The sequence below is a fragment of the Equus asinus genome, chromosome 25, assembly GCF_041296235.1.
Source record: "Equus asinus isolate D_3611 breed Donkey chromosome 25, EquAss-T2T_v2, whole genome shotgun sequence".
Lineage (NCBI taxonomy): Eukaryota > Metazoa > Chordata > Mammalia > Perissodactyla > Equidae > Equus > Equus asinus.
Window position 1 is genome coordinate 55,893,277 of NC_091814.1, and position 19,551 is coordinate 55,912,827.

The 19,551-nt window shown below is 55.2% G+C and overlaps 1 protein-coding gene across 5 annotated transcripts; it reads left to right on the forward strand.

The window, feature by feature from the left end:
- Positions 1-1,163: 1,163 nt before the first annotated feature.
- Positions 1,164-18,978, forward strand: KLHDC8A (kelch domain containing 8A). Of its 5 annotated transcripts, XM_070497564.1 has the most exons (7): positions 1,164-1,553; positions 1,894-1,993; positions 12,521-13,116; positions 15,769-15,933; positions 16,171-16,386; positions 16,984-17,085; positions 17,879-18,978. In XM_070497564.1, the coding sequence occupies exons 3-7, from the start codon at positions 12,741-12,743 to the stop codon at positions 18,070-18,072; spliced, it is 1,053 nt and encodes a 350-aa protein (XP_070353665.1). In that variant the 5' UTR covers positions 1,164-1,553; positions 1,894-1,993; positions 12,521-12,740; the 3' UTR covers positions 18,073-18,978. The 5 variants fall into 5 exon arrangements, with proteins under 5 accessions (XP_070353665.1, XP_070353664.1, XP_070353668.1 ...); XM_070497563.1 differs by lacking the exon at positions 1,894-1,993; XM_070497567.1 differs by lacking the exons at positions 1,164-1,553; positions 1,894-1,993 and adding an exon at positions 11,855-11,974.
- Positions 18,979-19,551: the final 573 nt, after the last annotated feature.

Sequence of the window (19,551 nt, forward strand, 5' to 3'; positions counted from 1 at the left end):
TTACCAAAGTGTTGCCTCTGCAGCCGAGAGACTGACGTTCAAGCCTCAGCAAACATCCAGAATATCTGAGCCTTCACAGGTGGCCCATTACCTACAAAATCGATGCAGCCCATGTACAGAGGCTTCCTTCCTGTGCAGGCCCCTCTTTTACTTCCAGCGTTCACTCTCTCCTTCCTCTCTTCCTGGGGAGAGGGCCAGGGCATAAGAAGGGTGGGAGTATTTCCTGTGCTCTAGACACTTATGACTGACGTACTGGTTATATAAACTCATGCAAAAATCAGGGTGTAATTTACGTACAGTAAAATCCACAGTTTGATGGGTTTTGACAAAGGCGTATACCCTTATAACCACCACCCCACCGAGTCTAATCTCATAATTAATCCCCACGTTCCATCCCCCTGAGCAAGATTAGTGCTATTGGCTCAGTTTCACAGGTGAGGAAGTGGAGGACCAGAAAGATTGATAACAATAGCAACAACAACAGCAAGCAGGCTGGGCCGGGCGCTGCGTGAGCACCGCACACACATCACCTCGTCTAGTCCTCACCACAACCCCATTCGTCCCACTTCACAGATGGAGAAACTCGCCCAACGTCGGGCAGCGGAACCATTGGAGCGGGATTTCCACAGCTTGGTTCATGCTCTCCCCCAGCAGCAACATCTCTTCAGATAACATAAAAATTCCCCTAGTTAGATTTCCTTTCACTCCAGAGAGACAATCCCCACACAGAACTCAAAGTCATGGAAAGGCAAAGCCACGTGCGCCACGGCTCCGTGAGTGATCTGAATTGCCTGAGAGGCCCAGCTTGACCTGGTGGGGCAGCCAGCAGTGCTCAGCATTTCCAAGGGAGCTGCTCACCCTCTCTGAACACTGGTGCCCTATCTGTGCCTGGAAAGGCAGAGGTACGGGGTGGCTATTTGGGACTCTAATACAAGAAGGCCAACCCACCCCTCTGCCTTTCACCCACAGCCCCACCACCCCAGAGGGGGGAAACCAGGAGTTTTTGGGTCAGGGCCTAAGTGGACATCTGCCCTTTGCATGAACGCCCTGGCAGTGTGGCAGAGGACGGCCCCGTTGTCTCCTCCCCCATCCTCCCCATCTGGCAGAGGAGCCCGGCTTTCTAAATCTTCTTTTTGTTGGTTAGTTTCCATGGTAGTGATTGTCTGTGTGCGAGCATGTCCGCCCCCTCACCCTCTCTTCACGGCTGAGGGCGTGGAGGGAGAGGCAGGCAGAGACTCAGGGCTCTGGCAAGCTGGCGGAGGTCCCCTTGGGGGGGGGTCACGCCTCCCGGAGCTCAGGGACCCCTGAGCTTGACACATTCCCGGTGCGGCCCTCTGCACAGGGCCCGGCTGTCTCCCAGTTCATCCGCCGAGGCAGCAGCAGTGGACTCATCCATCGTGGAGGAAGCCCCCCGGACCCCAGAGACCCTGGGAACACTGGCCCCAGCCTGCTCCTAGGAGGAGCCTCTGAGCCAATCCTTGCCCCCCACCCACAGCCCCCTCCCTCCTTTGTCTTCGGCAGACAATCACCTGATGGCGGCTTCTCCAGGTCAGGTGAGTTCTATTTCAATCCATCTACGTAGAGTATGGTCCGGCATTCCCAGTGCTGGCTGCTGGGGAGGCGGGCAGTGGTGGTGGCAAGGGGAGCCACACAGCCAGGGCAGGCTGCGTGGGATGGGAGGGCTGAGGGCCTCCAAGTGCCTTTCTTCCTCAGCTGGGCCTCTTGGGTGTGAAGGTAAAGGTTCCTTCCCAGCTGGTTCTAAGCCGGATAATTAACTCCAAAGGTCATTGTCTGGGGCACAGACAGACCACCATACAGCCAATCCCCAGAACTTCTAGCTTTTGGTCTGAATTCAGCTCAACTTACTGAATATCAACTATGTACAAATTGCAGTGCTTGGCTCTGAAGGGGTTGCAAGAATGACACACAACACGGTTCCTGCCTTCAAAATGCCTCCCATCTGCTTAGAAAGATAGAGCGTCCACACAGGCAGGTATGCGGACTCTGGAGTCAGGCAAGCTGGCCTTCACACCCTGTTCTGGCTGTGTGACCTCGGGTAAATCACTTAGCCTCTCTAAGTCTTGGTCTCCTCATCTGCAAAATGGGGATAATAATAGTGCCTACGTTATAGGCTAAAAAAAGACACCCCCCATATATCAGTTCAGGACACGTGATGATCACCATACACTTGTTAGCTATTACCGTTAAGTTCACGTGAGGTTCAAGTTATATAAAGTATGTAAAGAATTGGGCATTGTGCTCTGAATATCAGCGGTGCTTATTCTCATGCAAGGCGGTCATAAGTGCTAACACAGCTACAGATAAAGTTCCATGGAAGCCTGGGGCTGCTTGCTCTCCCTGCAGGGGTCTGCGAAGCTCCTGGAGAGGTGGCATTGAGGCTGAGTGCTGAAGAATGAACAGGATTTCAGCAAGCAGGGAGGAGTATGTGCAGCAGACAGTGCCATGCCATGGGATGGAGGCAGGACGAGAGGCCCGCTGGGCATCGATCGGCTCCAGAGCAGATTGGCTGGAGCCCAGGCACTGAGCCTGGCCAGAGGCTGGGCTGGACTTTGGGCTCCCAGCATCTTGAGGACAAGGGCCAAGTTGGGGTGTGACGCTGTGAATCCTGGAGTAACAGCCCAGCACCGAGAGGAGGGGGAGTGTGACACCTGAAGGAGACCCAGCCTGGGGCCCGAGACCAGGGTTCGGGTCCTGGCTCCCATCTGAGCTTGGTGCTCTGAGGCTGATCTCCTTCCTCCTCTGAGTTGGCTCCCTCGCCTGTGAAATGGGAATAATAAAACCTGACTTACCTCCCAATTTCACCATAATCATTACCACAGCATAGGAATGTGAAGTTACAAATCAGCATGTAAAATGCAAAGTACTAGTCTTCAAGATAAAATAGAATTAGTGTATCATCTGCACAACTGTAGGGGAAATGCAGAGGAATAAATCATTTAACAAGGAGACTGAGGAAAATCTTTAGTACAACGCCTGAGTCACAGAGGAGTTGAATGAATGCTCTCTCCCATAACTGATTGATTGGTTGACTTATTCATTTATTCATTCATTCAACAAATACTCCTGGAGTCCTCACTGCCTGCAGGCATCAGTCTTGGTGATGGGAGAGAGCAGCGAATGAGACAGGCGAATGAGACGGGCTAGGACCCAGCCCTGAGACAGGATCTCGGGGAACTGGCAACATGAGTGCCCCTGTGCTCTTTGCCAGCAGCTTCCATCCTACTGGCCGTCTTCCGGCCTCTTTCAAGGATTATTGCTGTTGGACATTTATTTTAATTGATTTTGGGCTCCCAAGACATAACCCCTACCCTCCCACGTGGGTCTTGAGAACACCTCCTCTCTGCCCTCTGCTGGTGGGGACTTGTAAGGGCTTTGCAGTAAACTGCTCAAAATTCACTAGTCATAAATAGCAAGGCTTCCGGCCGCCTTCCATCGCCCCTGAGATGGACTGGAGTGCCTTAATATTTAGAGAGGAATGAATTTGTAATTAGCACCTTAACGTTATATCAGAGCCATTTCCATTCCGGAGGTTTTCTATTTAAATGCAAATTGAATCTTCCCGAAGGAAAGCTAATAAGTGATGAAAACAGATATCGAGAGATGAGGCAGCGGCAGGAAGAGGGAGGCAGCGCTGGTGTGGAGCTGTCACTGTTGTCCTGTTGCTGACTTGCTGCCTGTGGCCCACACTCCCCCACCCGAAGGCCGGGCTCTGCGGCTGAGGGAGCTTGAGTATCCACTCCCCTGTCTGCTCCTGGGGCTGCCCAAGTCAGCAGCCCTGTGGTTGGTCCTCACCGGCTGCTGGTGGTCATCTTAGCATCACACGGCCTGGCAGGATCTGGGCTGTGGCGTTGACAGACCTGAATCCAGGGTGCTCTTCTGACTCGCTGGCAGAGCTCTCTGGGCAAGCCCCCCAGGCTCTCTGTGCCTCCGTGCCTTCACGCCGCAAGAAGCCCTTAGTGCTCGTTCCTCTCAGGACTGCGGTAAAGACTGGTGATAAACAGAGAAAGTGTGCCTGGCTTCCAGTAGGTGCCCAACAACATTAGTTTCCTTCCCTTGTCACAAGATATTGCTGTGCCAACTTAACATGTCAAGGTAAGTAAGAAGCAGGTTGCCAAGAAAAAGGTGGTAACCCTCTATCCTTTAAAATAGCCTAAGCTGGGGGCCGGGGCAGGCACGAACATTTTCTTTAAAGGGCCAGATAGTAAATATTTTACGCTTTGCGGGCCATACGCTCTCTGTTGCAACTGCTCCACTCCGCCGTGGTAGCGGGAAAGCAGCCACAGACAACACGTAAACGAATGAGTGTGGCTGCGTTCCCATATAACTTTATTTATAGACACTGAAATGTGAATTTCATATAATTTTCATGTGTCACAAAATATTTCTCTTTTGCTTTTTTCCCCCGATCATTTAAAAATGTAAAAACCATCCTTAGACCACGGGTCACACAAAAACAGGCAGTGTGCCAGATCTGGACCGCGACCCTGCCCTAAGGCATTCTGAGAGGACTTCACCTGTGATTTGGGGGGTCTGTAGTAAGGAGCCTCTCAGAATATCACTCCTGAGTCTGGGACCGCAGGGGAGGGATGTCAGCCTATGGGCCAGGCCGGCCAAGGACAAAAGGACACACCAGATCCCTGGCGGTGGTCCCCGCTGGGGCGCCTGCCGTTAGGTCAGGGCATGAATAGAGGTGTCATCCCACTTCTTGCCTAGTGATGTCCAGGGAAGGACTGACGGCTCCTGGGTGCTGAGCAGGCAGCCACATCTCCTGGTGACAGGCTTGGGAAGGCTGCTCAAGGGCTCTCTCCTCGACAGGGAAGCAGCGCAGCTTCCCTGGGCTCCCAGACCTCCCCGGAGCACACCTGCTGTCCCTGGGAGTGTCTGCTGATGAGGACGGGCAGATGCTCTCATCCACCCACGCCTTGGCCTCTCTCTCCACTTCCCTGGGCTCTCTTACAGCTATTCTTACACACACACTGCACTTGCAGCCAGCCCAGCACGCCTCCTCCCCTGCTCTGTCTCCAGCACAGAGAACACAGGTCACCACACCAGATGGCAAGCTTGCTGCTGCGGCAGATCACTGTCTCCTGGGGAGGAGAGGGTTAGAGCGGGGCGCTGGAGGATGCCTGCTCAGCAGTCCCACCCTGCTCTTTAATGTGCCTCCACCTGGCCCCTTCTCCAGGACCTCCAGAGAGGAGGGCATGTGTGCACACGTGTGTGTGTGTGAGCACAAAGGTGTGTATGTGTGCATGCCTGTGTGCCTGGGACTGTGTGTGTGCGACGTGAAGTGCCAGAGGACAGGGCAGGAGGAAAAGAGAGAGTACCAGAGGGAAAGCCACTCTGTTCCTCCATCGAGGTCCCGACGCGGTGGACAGGCCCATTTCCAGCCGGAGGGTGAGCTGGACCTGCCTCTCAGGCCCCCAAGGAGGATAGTGGGGTCTTGGAGGGCAGCAGAGGCCCCTGGTGGAGAACGAGGATACTTTGTTAGAAGCCCCCCAAGGCCTGGTGAGAAGGGAGAGGCCGAAGAGGGTGGGGACCTCTGAGAGTGACCGCTCTCACTTCTGGGTCTCTGGAGGCCCCGGGCTGGTGGTCTTCTCACACCAGTCCAACTATGAGCCCCCATCATCCCCTTCGTAGCCCCCTAGAAGGGCCCAGAGGCTTGGCTCCCACTGGACGTCAGGTTCAGACAAAACCTGGCGCCAGCAGGAAGGCAGGTGAAGGAGATTCGGGCCATGAGAAATCGTTCTCCTAAAGTCAGCAGTAACGATCAAACAGAAGCCCGCAGGAATGTAATTTGTCGGGTGAGCAACATCCACCTGGAGATGGGGGATCTCCAGGACATGGCCACTTTCTCTCCTGGGTAGAGATGAGACCACAGTGCACAGATAAGACAGTTACCTGGGGAGAGGGACCAGCAGGAGACAGCAGGAGAGCCTTTCGTTGAGTCTTTTGTTCTCAAGAGCCGTAACCTCTGGGCCTGGCCGAGGTCCCGGCCCTACTCACCCAGGGCCCGCAGCAGGAGAGCCTGCCTGCCTCACCTCGCTCTGAGGCCAGCCCATCTGCCAATCACCCTTCCTTGCCGAGTTCCCAGCTGGAGCAGCGGGCCAGTGTGTAAATCATTCAGAGCCCTCTCTCAGCTCTGCCAGGACAGGGAGCTCTTTTTAATTAAGAAGAATGGAGCCTGCTGCTGGCTCTGGAAATGGTGAGGTTAACTTGCTAATGGGCATTTAAAGAGCCCTGTTTGAATGGTCTGTAGCCTTCCCCAGTCTGTGGCCTCTGCCCTGCTGTTGAGCTGCCCAGGCCCCGTGAGGCTCTGCTTTCCTCCGCGTTAGGAGGACTGGAGGATAAGCCCTGCCGTGGCCCCAGTGCCCAGCCAGGCCCTGGCCTGGAGACCTGGAACTAATGGCCATATCTTTGCTTTTAGAGGAAGGGCCGCAAGGGCCAGAATCGGGACGACTTGAGCCCTTGAGTCCGCTGCCTCCTGTCCTAGCAGCCTGTGGGAAGGCAACGGGTACCCCAGAAGTGTCAGGACCTAACCGCAAGCATGATTATCTTCCGGTGGGGGGGTGCCCAAGGTCTACAAGGCGCCAGCCCACCAGCGACAGCTACAGTTGTCACAAGACCCCGTCCCCCCGTGTTTTGGGCTGACTGGGGAAAACAAGGGTAGTGGTAACAACAGGGCCAGAGGAAGGCCCCCAGTAAGGTAGCTGGCAGGGCCTACGAGAGCCGGTAGGGCCAGACCCTTGTGGGTTTGTGCCACCGGCAAGAATGTAAGGCTGTCCATTCTGGAACCTGCTGCTTTGTCACTATGGTTAAATGATTCTTTCTCTAGGGTTCCCACCCTGTGTCCCCCAGGAGTAAAGAACATTCCAGCTAGGAGAGACTCTCAGTCCTGTCTTTCCTCTTTCCAGGGTCTCCCGGGCAGCTGGGAGGGGGAGGGGGTGGCCGTGATACCATGCCTCTCACCTCACCTCCTGCTGGTGTTTTAATTTTCTGATACTCCTGGGCAGGAAATTCTTCCTCGTTTATAATCCAGGTCCGCAGGCTGTGCCATAAGGCCCGTTTTCTCTCACACTTTCCTTGATAAACAAAGGGATGCAGCTAAGGCCTTGCAGAGCTTCCCTTCCTGCGGGCATTGCCATCTCACAGGAAGCAGCGAGGAGTGTGTGCCTTCCCAGCTCCTTCCCTAACCCCTGCAGCTCCTGAGTGGGAACCAGGATGACCTGGCCCCGGCCCCACCGTGCCAAACCTCAGACCACCTTCCAGCCTCCCCATTTCACCTAAATAGGCAGGGGCTGCTCAGAGGTGGACAGACTCATTCCCCAACTGACACCCGAGGAGGCCCTCCAGCCCCGACCTGTGCTCAGAAGAAGGGAGCAGGGTGGGGAGTAGAAGGAACGCAGCTAACTGAACTCTGGTCAGGAGGGGTGCCCCTACTGCTGGGCCATTCTGCAGGACCCCGATTGCCACTCCAAGGGTGGCAGTGCCACGTGAACAGATGCAGATCACGGTTCTGACTGCTGACACCTGTGTCAGCGTCCAACCAAGTCCACCTGAGCCCTGAATCCTCCCTCGGGGCTGATGTGGGCCTGGGCGGAGGAAGCCCACACGAGGCTTTCCCACGCTGGGCGAGGAATCCACCCTTCCATTGGTCTGCCGGCAGCCTCAGTCCTAAGTGGGTGAGTCACTCTCCCCAACCCCCGAGTACACCCCAGCTTCTGATGAGGAACAAGAAGGTGATTATCTGCAGGAAGGGCACCAGCTGCGCCTCCGGTCAGAATGCCGTTGGGGCTGCTGGGGAGGAGATGCGATCCAAGACATGGTCCAGAAATGGTTGGCTGCAGGAGGGTGTGGGCCCAGGTAAGGTGCCTGCTTTGTGGAATTGGCACCTGCTCTTTGGGCCCCAGCCTGAATACGCAGGTCAGAGGTTCGGAACCTTGCCATCACAAGGAGGAAGGAAGACTCCCTTTCACAGAGTACCTACTGCCTGCCCAGGAACTAGGCCATGCATCTGATTCCTCCCACAACTCTAGAAAGTATGTTTGCTTATTCCCCTTTTCACAAATGAGGAACTGAGATTCAGGGCTATAAGTGACTCATTCATGGTCACTTGGCTGGCTGAGCCAAGATTCAGGCCCAGCATCTGATTCCAGACTCCATACTCTTCCCGCAGAATGATCTATGGGGCATTCTAGAAAGACAACTACACACAGAAGGTGAGCCTGGCCTCGGGAGCTCCCAGTGTGTCGTCCCTCCAGCCAGCAGAGCACCACAGAGGATGTTCTGGTGGTGCCCGCCCACAGGAGGGGAGCCGCCTCTGTGAGGAGGGGTGGAGCTGCCACAGTCCCTACCAGCTAACCACTCCTCTTTCCCTCCCCCAAGGTGCCTTGCACTCGGAATCCCACGGGCACCTGAAGCCCTGCACACAGTTACTCCATGCGTGGCCTCCACGCTGGGAACCCGCCTAGGTTACTGGGAAGAAACTGTCCCAGCCCCACACCCTCAGCTCCCCCACAACCTACGTCAGAATTCGTGAGGGTAGATCCCTGCTGAATACCTGATATACCCACTCGAGGTGGGTAAACTGCGCATTTTATTGCATGTAAATTAGACTTAAACCCAGGATGCGACTTTTAACAAAAATCCTTACAGAGTGACTTTCGCTGGGTCTGAGCCCCCTTCGCAAGTCTGGTTGACGCATCAACATCAATGATGGAGACTCCGCAGTACGGAAGTCATGAACTCTCCTCCCCACCTTCCCTACCCTCCCAGCACCACCTTGCAAGTCGGGCAAAAAGTCAAAACACTTTTTAAGAGAGAAAAGAAACCCAGGCCCGATGCTAGATCTTAGAGCAAGAAGGATTTAGGTTTGGCATGAGGAAGAACTTCCTGACAGGGAAAGTGGCCACACACTAGAATGGGGTAGTAAGGCATCACAGAGGTTGCCAGACTCCCCACCTCTGCCTGGCACTGCATAAGGCCCCAGCGTGGTGCACTCAGCCCAGGCAAGGAAACCACAGGTGACTCAGGGAATCTTAAGTGGCGGTTGCTAGGTTACAAGCTTCCTCAAAGTGCACTCAACTTAAGGACTAAAGGATGTCACCTGGCTGAGAGGAAGAGCCACGGGGGGAGGAGAGGAGAAGATGGAGAGAAGCCAGGACTTCCAGACTAAGCAATTAGGTGTGGCCTGGAAGGCATCCTGTTCTCAATACTTTTCCAAGGGTCCGAGTCCCTAGATCCTACGGTCTTCACGGAGGGCAGTGCTTGTGGGACAAGAGCGTCAGGTTGGAATGGAGGCTCACTGTGGGGCTGGATTCCAGCCCTTTCACAGCCGTGCTGCCCAGTGCAGACAGCGTGCAGTGCGGAAAGGGCAGTGGCTGGACCTCTCTGGGAGTCTGGCCTCCTCCCTTCGCTGCGGTTGGACAAAAAGCCAGAAGCCAGGTAAGGATGGAAAAGTTTGATGTCCTTCGTGATGCACAATTCTTTCATTTGTGATTTAATTGTGATAAAGTGAGAAAGCATTGGATTTGGAATTCACAAACTAGACCCACTCTGAACTGCCAGCATGGTCATAAGTCAGCTACTTCATTTCACTAAGTCTCAGATTCCTCATGTGTAAAAAGTGATACTGACATCTGCCCTGGCAACCTTTCCCAGGGTTGCTTTAAGATTAGAGAAAATGGACATGCAAGGGCTTAGTTTAGCTCAACGAGCTAGGCAAACATAAAGTAGTAAGGAACTCTGTGTGCCTGCTCATCACGCAGCCCCAGCTCGGGGGCTGGGCCACCAGAAGCCTTGCTTTGGTAGAAAGAGGCTGAAGACGGACCCAACAAGCCCCGTTGAGGAAGCTCTATGGCTTTTAACCTTCCTGATCACCCCGTGCTAACTTTGTGAAGACGGTTCAAGCTGAGGGCTGAGGGTTTGTTCCCTATTCCTCTGGACAGATTGTGATTCCTAGGGAGAAAGAGAAATGTTTGACGTTTCCTGTGAAACTTCCTTAATTCAGACCACATTCTTTTGGAATTTATGAGTTCTTATTGAATGAAAAGAAAGCAATACAATCTTCCTCTGTGAAGGTTCTAGAGGTGCTTACTTTGTAAGTACAGAGAATTTAAACTATAAAACTGTGGAATTTCTAAGCCAAGAACTCACGATATTAAGATGGGCCTGTCATGAGTTGTGACTTCCGTTTCTCCCAGGACATCATTTCCAAGTGAGGGGTAGCATGTGTGTGCTTGTTCTGGGTTTTCCTTTTTCCTGGTTTTGTTGGCAGTGGTTATAGAAGTCATGGTATTAACAGCGACTTACCAGGCCCTTGCTACGTGGCAGAAACTGGACCGAGCACTTTGCAAGCACTACCTCATGTAATCCCCACAACATCTACAAGGATACAGCCAGACCATGGAATGCTACTGGGAGATAAAAGGGAATCAACTATTGATACATGGAACAACCTGGATGAGTCTTCATGGAATCATGCTGGGGGCAACCAATCCCAGAAGGTCATACGATTCTATTTATACAACATTCTTGAAATGACAAAATTCTGGAAATGGAGAAGAGATTAGTGGTTGCCAGGGTTTGGTGAGCGAGGGCTGGCAGAGAAGGAGGTGTGGGTACAAAAGGGCAGCATGGCGTCCTCGTGGTGATGGAAGTGTTCTGTGTCTTCACAGATCTATTTCCATATCCTAGGTGTCAGATATTGGACTATAAGTTTTGCAAGCTGTTACCATCGAGGGCAACTGGGTCAAGGGTGTTATTTCTTACAACTGTTTGTGAATCTACAATTTATCTCAAAATTCAAAGGTAACAAGGGCCGCCCCGTGGCCCAGTGGTTAAGTTCGTGTGCTCTGGTTCCACAGTCCAGGGTTTCAAGGTTCGCATCCTGGGTGCGTACACGGCACTGCTCATCAAGCCACACGGAGGCCGCAGCGTCCCACATAGCACAACTAGAAAGACCTACAACTAGAATATACAACTATATATACTGGAGGACGTTGGGGAGAAGAGGGAAGAAAAGATTAGCAACAGATAGTAGCTCAGGCGCCAATCTTTACCCAAAAAAAATCTTTAAAAAAAGGTAAAATAATATAAGGAAACTGAGGCTCAGAGCAGTTAAATAATTTCAGAGCCGTAATTCAAACCCAGGTCTGTCAGACTCCCAAGCCTGAGTGTTTCAAGACTTGGCTGTATTCAAGGGAACCAGGTAGGAGGAGGACCCTGCCAGGCTTGCAGCCCATCAGACCAGGTGGCCCACTGATGTCATGGGCAGCTTTGTTACTGGAAACTACTGTCCGGAAAAAGCTACTAGAGAGGGACTTGAAAGAATTATTTAGCAAGCCCTGTGTGTCGGTGCTGAGGGCCGACTGGATAACCATGTTTCCCCTTCCCAAGGTGTGGGAAGGAGGGAGAGAGGTGGAGAGACAGCCTGTGTGTTTATCTATGTTGACGTCTCCGGTTGTGCGTCCACCCATCTGTGCATTTGTCAGTTTCTCCGTGGATATGTCTACTTCCGAGTGGGCGTAGGGTGATGTGTAAGTTACGCATATGTGTGCAGGTCGGTGTATACGCTATTTGCATGCACCTGTGTCAGGTCTGCATGTGTCACACCACATAACTTGTTTCTATTAGGTTAAACTATTTGATAATACCTCCCCCAAAGCAAAGCCGGCTATTGAGCCAGCCTGTCACGAACTGAGTCTGTGTACTGTATAGATAAACTGGGTAATTGGCCTCTCCGCCCCCTCACCAAAACAAACACAAACCGCCCACCCGTACACTGGAGGAAGTCTGGTCCCTGTCATCTGGTACGTAGTTGGCTCGAGTATCCCGCTTTCCCTGGCCCTGGAGACAAGGGGAGCATCTCCCGCCGGCCGCGGGCCGGGCGCCGCAGGGCTTATGTAAGGAGGACACGGCGTGCCCCGCCGTGGGGCGCACGCGGATTCCTGCACAGGTGTGGCGGATGTGCGCCGCGCGAGCTCGCCGGCCCCCTCCCCGGCGGCCGCTCCGCTTCTGCTTCCTGCTGCTCATTTATTCTCATCTGCCTGTCTGACAGCGGTGCGGACCGGGGAAGGACAGAGCGCCCTCTCCCCTGTCCCCGCGCCGCCGAGGGGGGCTGCCCGCTCTCGGGGAACGAATGCGCCGTGTGCGCTCGCCGCCGCGCGGCCCGGCCTGGCTGAGTAAGGGGCGGGGGCGGGGGAGGGGGCCGGGGGTGGCGGGGAAAGGAGGCGGCGGCGCGGAAAGGTGGTAATTCCTCGCTCTGCCGGGTGGCAGCCAGGCGCCCGGACCCCAGAAAGCCGCCCCCGCCCCGCGCGTTCCCGACCAGCCGGCGGGGAGGGGCGGGGGACAAAGCGGTGCGGGCGGTGCTGCTGCCGCGGGGTGGCGCCCTCGGCCGCCGCGTCCTCCCTTTAAAGTTGGCGAGGAGCGGGGAGCTCGCCCGCGCGAGGAGGCGAGGGCGCGTGGCCCCGACTGCCCTTGACTCTCCCCATTCCTCCCGCAGGGCCAGGCGTGGAGGCCGCCGGACCGCTGAGTCTTGAGGGACGGTGAAGCGCTGGCCGGCGTCGGGGCCTTTGCTGGAGATCGGGCGGGAGCCAGCGCCCGGGAGCCAGATGGAGGCAGCGAGAGGGGGCGCGGAGTAGCCGGCGGACCCCCGGGCGCGCACCTCCCCCGGCGCCCTGGCGCTCCGCCGGCGCGAGGCGGGCGGGGTCCCCGGGGCTGCCATGGAGGTGCCTAGCGTCAAGGACTTCCAGTGGAAGCGCCTGGCGCCCCTGCCCAGCCGCCGGGTCTACTGCTCCCTGCTGGAGACTGGGGGGCAGGTCTATGCTATCGGGGGATGTGACGACAACGGTGTCCCCATGGACTGCTTTGAGGTATACTCCCCCGAGGCCGACCAGTGGACCGCCCTGCCGCCCCTGCCCACAGCCCGGGCCGGGGTGGCCGTCACCGCCCTGGGGAAGCGGATCATGGTGATCGGGGGCGTGGGCACCAATCAGCTGCCCCTGAAGGTCGTGGAGATGTACAACATCGATGAGGGCAAGTGGAGGAGGAGGAGCGCGCTGCGTGAAGCTGCCATGGGCATTTCTGTCACGGCCAAAGGCGAGTGGGGCCAGGGCGGAGGGCGGGCAGGGGGAAGAGAGAGGGAGCCCCAGGGAAAGGGGTGACAGCCAACAGCAAGTTGGGGGCCCATTATCACATTCCTGATCCCATTTGACCCTTACAGTAGACATTAAAATTAGAGACCCACGGACCTTATTTTAAAGATGGGAAAACCGAGACTCAGCAAAGTAAAGTGTCTGGTAATTCCTTATGATGCCAGAGCTCCACTCCAACGGGCTCCTCGCAACAAACCGGGCAGGCCCTGCCAGAAGGGAGAGCCAGAGGTTCAGGGCAATGTCTCCGCAGAACCCTTCATGCAGCAGGATGACCCAGGCTCCCATCCACAGCACCCCGTCCGCTGAAATCTGCCTTACATGTGCCGCCATCTCCAGACACTGGAGTAGCTGGGGTTCTGGAGATGGTCACTCTATCCTTGTACCGTTGGCAGGCCCCACTGGGAGTGCTTGGAGACCTGATTCCCAGGCCTTCTCCCCACCCTCAACCTCCCGTCTGTCTCCTAATCTCAGAGATACTGATGTGTGGAGCACAGAAGTTTCCTGAGGGATGTGCTCCTGCAGCATCTTGCCCCAGTTCGCTAAGTTCTCAACGCACGTATGTGCTGACCACATGGTTTCATGGTTCTCATTTCACTTCCTCCAAGCCCCTCATTGCCTTCTTTTCAGGTGCAGCACAGCCCAGAGCATAGAAGGGGCTCCAAAAGCTCTTTTGTGAGACACAATAGGTTTTATGGGAAATGGTCCAACAGGAGTCAGGAGACCCCAAGTTCAGGTCAGACAGGCTTGATGGGATGCAACCTTCTCTCCCTCTCTTGCAAAACCATCCCAGCTTCCTGTTGGGTCTACTGTAGATCAGGAACCAGTATTTCTGGAGTGCCCACTCTGTCCCTGGCACAGTTCTAGGTCCCAGGGAGGAAGGAAAGAGGCAGATCTGATCCCTGCCTTCAGGAGCCTGGATCTGACCAATGAAGGTGACGAGAGAGAAACTAAGGCAGAATCTCTCAGAGCACACTGGCTCATGGGGCCTGCAGGAACTCCTAGTAAGCAGGAGGGAAGGCACAGAGGCCGTGGGGGAAGAGACGGCGTACTCCATCCCCAGGCCTCGGTCAGTGGTGCAGAGAGATTACGGACTAACGTTTATTGAGTCCCTCCCATAGGTGCTTTGTATATGTTAGCCCCTCTGATAAGAGCTATTATGATCCTCCTTTTAGAGAGAAGCAGTTCAATAGCTTGCCCAAGGTTATGCAGCTGGCAAGTGATGATCTAGTCCGCCCTTACCTATGGCATTGAATGGGATCACAGTTAGTGTAATAAGAATTTACATGCCTGTGTGTCAGGCATTGACCAGATGCCAGGGCCACAGATTAACAAATTCTCCAGGACCTAACAATCTATTGAGAGGAACAGACAAAGTAATGTGTGGTGAGTGGGCCCTGCCTTGCAGTTCAGGGACACCTAGGTGAATCTGAAAGGATGAGAATGGTGGCAGGGGAGGGTTCCCAGCTGGAGGTGTTTCAGGTGACACAGGGATGGGAGAGGTGGAGCTTGTGTGAGTAAATTCCTCATTAGGCTGCAGCTCCCAGCCACGGGCTAGGGTTGGGATTTTTTTTCTTTTTTTCAGTAAGATTGGAAAAATAGAAGGAAATAGTACTCCTCCCTGTAATACCCTTGAAGAATAAAGGCTTCTCAGAGCTAGAAGCAGTGAGGACTGGCTACTCGGAGACAGAATCCCAGGCAGGGGTGGGTCCTGGGAAAAAAGAGGGCCTGGGGGTTGGGGGGAGTTGTGTCCTTGACAGGCCGCAGGAGGTACTGGGGTAAGGCCCAGGGAAACATGGATGCCTTGCCCATCCTCAGGCAGTGTGTCAGGGAAGTACCTTGAAAGGCTACCTGCAGCCAAGAGCCGTAGAGAATGGGGGACTACACAGAGTCCTGCCTCTGCAGGGTTTCTTAAAGGGGCCAGTTTTCTCTCCTCCGAGGCCTCCCTCTCAGTCACCCCTAGCCCTATGCTATTTAGTGCAGGGTGCCTCCTGGAGCCCTAGGCTTCCCAGTGTGTCAGGGAGGATGGCACTGCCCGAAGGGCGTGGCAGACAAACAAAGAACCAGCAGCAGTCCAGTGTCCCACAAGAACAGTGACGGTAGGGCTGACCTTGTTTCCAGAGGCTCCTGCTGGGTCTAGAGAATTCCAGTCTGGGAATGCCTGGGGCACAGGCCACTGCTGCAGGGGGTGAGAGGAATGAATGCCCTCTTCTTTAGCATCCCCTCTGGCTGCCCAGGCAAGAGGAAAATGGAGGGGACGACACCTGCAAAGGGCTGTCCAGCCCTAGACTGCACCACAGCCTACCCCTGTGCAAGGCTCAGTGTTTCGGGCTTGGCCAAGGGCCGCACACCAAGGAAGGCTGAGGCGTGTAGGCCTGAACCCAGGCTCCCCCATGGCAGGGACTTTAAACGGTGCCATCTGCCCCACTGACCTATAAATAGCTCACTCTGGCAGAGCAGTGCTTGGCCACCTGGCCTGGCTTCAGTGCTGGTGTTCGAGGCGTTAGTGGAGCCTGGCCCTGCTAGGTGATGAGTGCTGATGGGCCTGTCTCAGGTGTCTGTGAGCTGAGCCCGGGCCGTGTGCGGCCTCTCTCCTTAGATTACCGAGTGTACGCCGCAGGCGGAATGGGCCTGGACCTCCGTCCACACAGCCACCTTCAACATTATGACATGCTCAAGGACATGTGGGTGTCCCTAACACCCATGCCCACTCCGAGATATGCTGCCACCTCCTTCCTCCGAGGTTCCAAGATCTACGTGCTGGGTAAGGATGGGTTGTCTGTCCCACATCCACCCCTCCTGCCCTGCCCTGCCCTGGGTCAGTTCCCGTGGGAAGCAGTGCCTGGCTGCTGGCATCTCCTTGGCACTGGAGAGTAATCACACTGCCCCACCGCTCAGGGAGCTTCCTGTATGATTGGGGACAGTCAGAAGGGAAGGAAGCCCAGCCCCTGGCCTCAGGGACTGACTCTTGTGCTCCACCCCACCCTGCTCTGGCCTCCAGGGGGACGACAGTCCAAGTATGCGGTCAATGCCTTCGAGGTCTTTGACATCGAGACTCGCTCCTGGACAAAGTTCCCCAACATCCCTTGTAAGCGGGCCTTCTCCAGCTTTGTGACCCTGGAGGACCGCTTGTATAGCCTGGGGGGCCTGCGGCAGGGTCGGCTCTACCGGCAGCCCAAGTTCCTCCGGACGATGGACGTGTTCGACATGGACCAGGGTGAGCTGGGCATCCACCCCTGGCTGCCCACCTCCCTGCTGGCTGACTTCCCCCACCTTACCCCCATCCACCCACCCTCCCAAGGCCACTAACCTGGCTGAGTGAGCCTTCCAGAAGTCTGAACAGCCCTCTCCATTCAGGGCTACTCTTGGGATCCCATTCTTTCATCAGTACAGGGCTCCCTTGGGTGGGTTGCTTGGTTCTATCTAAGCCTTTTCCATTCGTTGTCTCTTATGACATCCAGGCAGGGCCGGGCTAGGGAGGGCTTTGTTCTGCTTTTCAGTCGTGGAGAGACTGGAGCATCCTGACCCCATGCTCGCACCTCTAGTCTGCCTTCTCTCCAGCTTGGAGCCTGTGAGAAGAGGTGGAGCACGGGGATCCTTCACAGGGGCTTCTAGCTCCTTGGCTGCAGCAAGCATGGGAGGGGGTGGCGGCCACGGATGGTGTCGTTTCAAACAGCAGGATATGCCCTTAGCGCAAAGGGTGGCTGGATGGAGACACTGCCTAGGGCGAGAGCTGTCTGAACCTCTGTGTATTTGGTGGGGGTGGTCAGCATCTAATTCTCTCTATATATCCTGCCATCATCCATGGCTGTAGGGGGATGGCTGAAGATGGAACGCTCGTTTTTCCTCAAGAAGCGACGGGCAGACTTTGTGGCCGGCTCTCTGAGTGGACGGGTCATAGTGGCTGGAGGACTTGGTAAGCATGGAGCTTCCAGGCTGGTACTGTGGTTCTGGTGCTGGTAGATCCCTGGCACTCCACCAGAGCAAGAGAAGGTGCTGGTTCCTTACACATTGCCTGCCTACCACTTCATTCCAGAGAATTCAAAACACTCTCTTGCTTCTAGCCTGGACTTCATGTGTCCACATATGGGCCCCAGTCATGGTCTTTCTGTTCTCTTACATGGGGAAATCTGAGGCCCAGGGAGCGTAAAGACATGCTGATAACTGTGTAACACAGGCTTGCTGAGCACAGCTCCCTGGGGCTCTGTCTGGGAACAACTAGAGGCAAAAATGTGGCTAGGGTCAACCTTGGTCCTGGTCTCTGACCGTCTCTTCTCCCTGGAGACCCAGCTCTGTCATGGAATAGAACAGCAATCTGATCAAATAAGTTATTCCAATGAATTCAGGATTTGCCATATTATCACTCCCAGAGACGAGTGGCGTTCTGAAGGCAGGATCCCAGCATCAACAGGGGAGAGATGTGTGGGCAGCAGGGCTTCTAGGCACACAGAGTTTACTCAGTGGGGACAGACCACACTTTACCCACGCAGGAAAGGAGCCCCATGGGAGCTAGATCAGCTTCCAGCCAGGACAGGCAAAGAGGCTGTTGGACAGAAGCTACTGGCCCGGGCTAGGGAGAAGGAGCAGTTCTGCGGCGGAGGAAGTTGTGGTTGCCTGGCTTCTCCTTGTGGCTTCCAGAGTGAGGGGGGAGATGGGGCGACTGCAGGGCTGGACTCCTTTGTAAGGTCTGGTTCCCTTGGCACTTTCAGGGAACCAGCCCACTGTCCTGGAGACAGCAGAGGCGTTCCACCCTGAGAAGAACAAGTGGGAGGTCCTCCCCGCCATGCCCACGCCCCGCTGTGCCTGCTCCAGCACTGTCGTCAAGAACTGCCTCCTGGCCGTGGGGGGCGTCAACCAGGGTCTGAGCAATGCAGTGGAAGCCCTGTGTGTCTCTGACTCCTAGCTGTCCCTGGGCCCAGCGCCTTTGTCCTACACCAGATCACCCCACTCTTGACAAGAGGAATGGTCTCATCAAAGCAGTTTGGGCTACTCCCCAGGATGCCAGCTCCTATCAGCAGCCAGTGGGCTCAGGCGCTGTGGCTCTGAGTGACCTCCCTCCGCCTCCAAACCCTACCAGTCACAGGAAACTGGCAGAAGTTGTGATGACTCCACCAGCCTGGTTGGAGCTCCGCTGACCTCTGGGGAGAGTCCTCACTGCTCGGGCAGAGGAAGGCACAGGAGTGTCTGCTGCCTCCCCTCCTGTGAATCCGCTTCTCTCCACCTCCAGGGTAGGAGATGGGGGGCAGTTCTCACTCAGAGGATGGGTTGCTGTCACTGTCCTTTCCCTAGCTCTGAACTCGTTTGAGGATCTCTTCGGAGGGAAAGTGGAGAGGGTTTGGTGGGGTGGGGTGATGGGGGGGGATCCCAAGCCCCCCACATCCTCTCTCCTCTCCCTTGGTCTACATCCTTTCCCCATTTGGTGGTCAACTGTGGGCCTGCCCTGGACCTCATCTACTCAGCAAGAATTGGCCTTGGAGCTAGAGGCGGCTGAACTGGAAGGGAAGTCAGGTTCCCATGGATGGGTCCAGGTTGGCAGCCTTGGCCAGGAAGGACCCATGTGCCTCGGGGCCCTTGATGGGAATCTGATGATGGGGAAGGAGCTGACTGCCCGCCCAGGGTCTTCTCCTCACTCTGTTTCTCCTTCTGCCACCCCTCCCCACCAGAGGCCTGGCCCTTTTGTCATTGATGGCCCGAGAGTGGTTCAGTGTGAGACCTTCTCATTTACACTGTGGCATCACAATCCATGAAGGATGGAGTCATTGCATTCTGGTTAACAGCAGCAGCACAATGATTAAAATCTATATTCCTATCTTCTCTGGCACCCTCGTGCGAGGTGGGGTGGATGGGTCTCTAGATGGGTAGAGGGGACCCCATGAAATGGTCCCTCAGACATTCTCAGGCTAAAGAGGGCCCCCAAGTGACCACCTATTCTTGGCTGTTGCCTCTAAGGAGGTTCCACCTCAAATCATCACTTCTCCACCAGTCACCTCACTCCTAGTAAAACGGCGCATGTTCCTTCTCTTAAGTGTTGAGACTGCACATATTTGTTAAGAAAAGGCGGCATTCGTTGACTGACTGCCCCCTCAGCTTACTCCTTCGCATGGCTAGCCTCCTTTCATTCAGCTTAAGCTCGTTTCTGTCTTGCCCAAAGTAGAAAGGGAATTGCTCACTGATTTAAAAATGTGAAGAACCTGCCTCTTTTAGATTATACAGCACCTCTTTCTGATTCCCAGTTCTTTTTAAAAGCTCTGCTAGCGCTGGGGAGACAAAGATGAAAAGAATACCTGCCCTGGAGGGGTTGTGGGGAAGTCGGATAACACTTTTTCCTGGGGGTAAAATTATTCCTCACGAGGCAGGAACAGAGAAGGCAGCCTGTCCAGCT

What these genes read in the sequence shown, in the direction of transcription:
- KLHDC8A (XM_070497564.1), top strand. Translation starts at nt 12,741, where the DNA reads ATGGAGGTGCCTAGCGTCAAGGACTTCCAGTGGAAGCGCCTGGCGCCC. An exon ending in CGTGTTCGACATGGACCAGG is followed by an intron (nt 16,387 to 16,983) that starts GTGAGCTGGGCA and finishes CCATGGCTGTAG; the next exon opens with GGGGATGGCTGAAGATGGAA. An exon ending in CATAGTGGCTGGAGGACTTG is followed by an intron (nt 17,086 to 17,878) that starts GTAAGCATGGAG and finishes TGGCACTTTCAG; the next exon opens with GGAACCAGCCCACTGTCCTG.